This window comes from Lactuca sativa, chromosome 3 (assembly GCF_002870075.4).
Source record: "Lactuca sativa cultivar Salinas chromosome 3, Lsat_Salinas_v11, whole genome shotgun sequence".
Classification (NCBI taxonomy): Eukaryota; Viridiplantae; Streptophyta; class Magnoliopsida; order Asterales; family Asteraceae; genus Lactuca; species Lactuca sativa.
This window is the reverse complement of record NC_056625.2, coordinates 141,411,773-141,417,889: the sequence shown is the minus strand read 5'-3', so window position 1 is coordinate 141,417,889 and position 6,117 is coordinate 141,411,773. Positions and strand designations below refer to the sequence as shown.

General features: G+C 34.9%; 1 protein-coding gene across 1 annotated transcript; it reads right to left on the bottom strand.

Moving 5' to 3' along the window:
- Positions 1 to 451: 451 nt before the first annotated feature.
- Positions 452 to 1,527, bottom strand: LOC111911628 (ethylene-responsive transcription factor ERF011). Its single transcript, XM_023907386.3, has one exon. It carries the CDS (start codon positions 1,183 to 1,185, stop codon positions 637 to 639), a length of 549 nt encoding a protein of 182 aa, XP_023763154.1. The 5' UTR covers positions 1,186 to 1,527; the 3' UTR covers positions 452 to 636.
- Between the last annotated feature and the right edge of the window lie 4,590 nt (positions 1,528 to 6,117).

The window sequence follows — 6,117 nt, the reverse complement described above, 5'->3', positions numbered from 1 at the left end:
TTCCAGTGGATAAATATAGGCAACTTAGACAATGTAGATTGTCATTTTTGAAAGGGACTGGACCATAGTCGGCCACCAAATCTTTAAGCTAATACGGATTATAGACCTATCATTTATGATCAAGAATTAAAGCCATATAAATAGGAGACAAATCAATTAGACCTTCTAACAACAAGAAGTTGTCAATCTTCCACATATTGATGCCCCGTTTAATATACCACATGTAAGAACATCGACCAAACCCGCTTCTTCAATAAAGGAATTAAAATTAGTTGCATTACTGTGACTATATCCAAACCATACATCTTCATATCATCTCCAACAACATTGAGGTCTCCAAAGAAGATCCAAAAAAAACTTCTTGAGCATATTCTATGGTTTTTAATTTTTAATTGAAGATTAAAACAGGAATTTATTAATTAAAAGAAAAAAAAAAGAAAAAGAAAAATAATACAACACAAGATATATACATTATTTTCCTTGTAAACTGAAATAACCAAAATCTGTTTTATCCATTTTCAACATAGAAATAGACAAACCAAAAGCTAAAAAGCCACCTAAAATACAATTACTGCTCCAAATTACCTGGGGTTAGTGATAAAATTACCAAATCACCCCTCTAAAATCCCTACGTGTTCACCAATAATCCCCATCCGGGTCTTCGGGTTCGGGTTTTAAATTCAAATCGGGTTTTTCCTGAAACCAACAAGCCTTCAATTCACTAGTGGATGCATGATGATGTTCAAGCGTACCACTCGTATGCAACGACGTACAACTCGTTTCTGCATCCACTCTCGCTCCAACCTCAATCGCTTTTTTCCGAATAGAGGCGGCGGACAACTCGTCAGGACCACCGTCGGAAGCCAACAATTCCGGGAAATTGAGCCGCGCGGAGGGGCCACGGAGGTAGTACACGGCGGTATCGTAAGCTCTCGCCGCCGCAACCGGCGTCGAGTACGACCCGAGCCAAATCCTCGACCGTTTATTCGGCTCCCTAATTTCAGCCACCCACTTCCCCCACTTCCTCATCCGTATCCCTTTGTAAGGCCTCTGATCGGTTTTTCTTTTCCCCGTTTTCGATGAATAATTACATGAACTACCACCGTTTAATTCACCACCACCACCGCTGCCGCCGCCGACTCCGACTCCGACTCCGACTCCGACTCCGGCTCTTCTCTCTTCCATCGATCTAGAATCTATCGTAAATCGGCGAACAGAATAGAGAAAAAGAACTAAAAACAGAGGTGGGATATCATCTGGAGTTGATTTCTATAGAATCGAAATCGGCAAAACCTGCGCACAAAAAGATAATCCACAGGCACCGACACCTTTATTTTTCCTCAAATTCTGTTTCTCTCTCTCTCTGTATATATAAGCTTGGCGTCTGTGTGTATATATAAATACAGAGAGATAGACATGGAAAACTGAAAAGTGTTTAATTGGCAGCCATTAATCAGAGGTCGAGGTAGAGAAGATGCTTTTATGGAGTTGGTGATTATCGTTTTCTTTGTGGTTTAATTCGAGTTTTAGATCGATTGAGTCATAGAATGGGAAATATATATATTATTTTATTATTTATTTATTATTATAAACTAATATATTTTATAATATTTTAGTATTAGTGTACTAAATTAAGATTTTTAATACAGCTTTGATGTTATTATATCCTAGTGATTTAAGAAAAGAATAAAAGAAATGTTTGAGAGTATACTTGTTGTTGTGAATGAATAAAAAAATATTAATATGACAGAAAATAATTAGAGTGGGATAAGATATTCTAATAAAATGTAATATATGTGATAGTTTCTTTTCATGCATTTTTGTTGTTTGAAATTATAATAATTATATAAACATTTTGGAAACATATATCCAATCATTATTCAATGATTAGCTTCCTTTAAACATTCTTTATATATTTTATTAAAACTGTTCGAAGCGGTTTAACATTTTGCTTGGTGAATCTGACCTGCTATCTATTCAGCATGCTGAGGTGACAACTCCTACTCGATAGTCGATATCTCTTTCCGAGCCTCTCTTCTTTCTTTCCTCTCCCACAATATCACTCACTTTCTCTTCTTCCTTACTCAGTTACTCCCTCTCTTCTTCCTAACTCAACTAAGCACTAAGGGGGGAAGGAGTCGTAGCGGGTTCGAGGAGAAGAGGGATAAGCGGGAGGAGAATAAGATAGAAAGAGATGGGTGCTTCGGTTTGAGGAACCCACTGGAGGTTGAAACCAAAGAAGAAATTTGGGGAAGACGGGCTGGGAGGAATTCGGCTTGGGCGAGTTCGACTCCGTTCACCTTGGGTCCAACGGCTTGAGCGGGAGGAGATAAACGATTCCATCCTCTCTAATGTAGTTGAGGTGGATGTCAACATTTCGAACACCATTTCTTTTAGCTTAAGATACTGTTCGACAAACTAGCTTATAAACTAACTTTTATTATATAATTTAGCTTATAAAAATTAACATCTAAGATATTTTTATGATTTTAACAAACGTTACAATAATATATAGCTTATTTTGTCATACCTAAATATAATTGTTTATTTGTTTTAATCTTAAATAATCATAGTATCATACGTTTAGAATAAGTTATTGAACTTGATGAAGGTAAAAACAATATATATTGACGATGGCAATGGTTAAAAAATATATAAAAACATGTAGTACAAGAGTGCATGGCATATTGGCATGTGTCAATCCATGGATGTCAGCCCTTGGGATTAAGCTGTATTGTATCATTGAAAATTAGAGCAAACTATTAAAATATTATTCATAGAAAAATATTACAAAATGATATTAAGTTTAGAGGACAAATTTGTAATTTACTTATCAATTCCAAAATAACTAGTACTCTTAATATTCCCAAAATAGAACCTAGGACTTTAGAAACTTGAAGTTTTTGTCTAGTATTTCCAGTTACATTTTTTTTTTGTTAATTAAAATCGAAATGATTATAATACATCTTAATGTTTTGAAATAATATTGTTGTACTTCACAATACGGAAAAAATTTAACGTATACAACGTTAATTATTGAAACATAATGGGCTTTTATATATACGATGATATCGAAGATTGTTGTTAACTAGAATACTTAATTACTTATTATCATTAATTTTTGTTAATCAATACTAGCAATTAATTAAAAAGAAAAATTCTACTTACTCTTTGATAAAATAGGGAGGAGCCTAGGGGAATTCAATATTGAAGAAAAGGCAGTTGTCACTTATTGAGTGGCATTGACGGAGAAAACTTTCCCCAATTTTTGTATATATTCATTCCCTCGAGATAATGATAAATAACTATGACAAAAATTGAACTCCAAGATCTTATAAGATTTGACAATATATATTATATAATTTTATGATTTTTACTGATATTTTGAAAGTGATTACAGTTTTGGTTCATGTGGTATATATATCTTTTTGTTGGTTTAGATTTTTTTATTTTTTTAATTTTATTTTATTTTTTAAACTTATACCATTTATCATATTATTTTGGGTTTTCTGCAGTAAAATTCTATTATTTTGAAATTTTTTTATAGTGTTCTAAATTATTATTTTGAATAGAAAACTCCAAATTAACTAACTTTTTGCATAGAAAAACTAAATAAACCGATTAATTTATTTACTTTAGTATTTTTTGGCATTTTCAGCGAGTCAGGAGAGTAAATCGTTAATTTTTCTCAAAATAATGAGAAATTTTTATAGATTTTCTCAAAAATTGTAAGTAATGTATAAATGTATTTTCTATGTATTTATATGTATTTTCATATATTTATGTATTTTTTAAGTTTATATATATATATATATATATATATATATATATATATATATATATATATATATATATATATATATATATATATATATATATATAAAAGGACGGGGAATATACATTACAACCTCATTTAAACTTAGTTAGTAAATGTAACTTCCATAAAATTTTGAAAATTTTGAAAATTTTAAAACTTTTACATAAATCCAAAAACCATCATTTATTACATATTGTTTTCAAAAATAAGTTTCAAATCAGAGTTTTCCTAGAAATCATAACACAAAACATGAGGAGGTGCACGATCAAACATTTGCCTTCCCGCGGTCATCTAAAGTACCTGAAACATAACCAAAACCGTAAGCTTAACGCTTAGTGAGTCTTCCTTAAAATACCAATGCAAACAACAATAAGGAAATAATAACAACACACTATGGGCCCAATCAACCATCAGGTTGGAATGCCCCAGGCCCTCAACCATCGGGTTGGAATGCCAATATACTATGGGTCCAATCAACCATCAGGTTGGAATACCCAGGCCCCTCAACTATCGGGTTGGAATGTCAACATACTATGGGTCCAATCATCATCAGGATGGAATACCCTAGGCCCTCAACCATTGGGTTGGAATGCCCCGGGCTGTTGGCTTAAGCACAAAGCAGTGAAGCCTCAGCCACCAATCAAATATATGCACATATAACAGATAATCACATAACAACCTATAGCCAGACAAACAGGTCTCACGGACCACTAAGCATTGCAACATCCTATCTACCAGAGTGCCAATCTAACCGATCATAACAACATAGCAACACGCATAACAAACTATCAATCACTAGGTCGACACTGGTGCCTTCGACCCACAAGTACAGTGAGGAAAACTCACCTCACACTGACGTATCAAACAGAACCTCTGACCGCTGGCTCACGAAAACCTCGAACTATCATAATAAATAAACCTCTAATTAATAATCAGATTATCACTTCAAATCTCTTAACTCATAATTTTCCATTAACTCTTCATTAACTGGGCCAATCCCAAGTCCAACCTCGATCCAAAAAGGTCCAAAATATACAAGGCCCATAATTGGCCCAATTTTCCAAATTGGGCCCAACTCCCTAATAGACCTCATCCTAAGGACCACTTCCCTTAACTGGCCCGGAATACTCCTACTCAAAAAGTCCATTAAGGGCCTAATCCCAAACTGGCCCAAAGATGGCCCAAAACCGCAGCCCAATTCGCAAAAGCCCAACAAAGAGCATATGTTGGGCGTACTCTGAGGCTAAGTGGGGCGTACACGAGCCTCGCATTGATGTAAACAGGGGTGTTGACTGTGTACGCGGGGCGTACTCTATTTAAGAAGGGGTACCCTCACAAACTTCAAAACTCTAATAAGTGCTTAATAGCTTAAGCACTTCAGCCCAAATTCCAGATCCATCGACCAAATGTATCTCATAACCATAAAGCCTCAAACCTTAACACTTTGGACGTCCAAAAAGTCCTTAATGCATGGTCTTAATCCATTAAGACCTCCTATAAGCAACATGAAGCGAAACTAGACAAAGAGACCTCATTTTTATAACTTAGAACCCTTCTTAGGGTCTGAAAGGACAACTCAAAACGTCCAAGACAACTCATGCATAATATTTGGACTTTTGGGACAAGAAGAGTACCAAAAAGCTAAAATAACAAGATCTACACAATATAAGCACAAAGACAGAAGCTTTTTACCTTCTGGAGCTTATAAATGACAAGATGACCTCAGATCTACAAGCTTGCTTCACTCTCCAAAAACCTTGATGCAACTTCTTCTTCTACTTCAACCACACAAAAAACACACTCTTAGCTCACACATACTCAAAAGAGAAGCTAGGGTTGCCAAAAAATGATTTCAGGACTTGGAGTCTGAAAGGATAGGGGTAAAGGGTCCATAATGGGGTTTAAATACCCAAAAAACCCTAAAAGTTAGGGTTGCACTCGGACATACGTACATCCTACATTCATATGCGTACGCCCTGCGTACTAGGGCGCGCCCTAGTACACCTAGTGTACTCATATATACGCCTAGCATACTCCCCCTCCAACCAAAATTACAAATTTGCCCCTCGAGCCTCTTAGGGCTAAATTCCACCAAATTCAAGGACCAATATGACATATTAATTTACTAAAGGAATATTTTGAAACTACCTGGAAACACGGGATGTTACAGTAAACCTCTAAATTGTGAAGTTTTGACTTAGTAAATATATCTCATTCGATTTTCACTTGATAAATATATATTACACATCACATTTCTTTCCTCCATTATCGGTAAACCATCATTGTTTTATTTCCTTTAG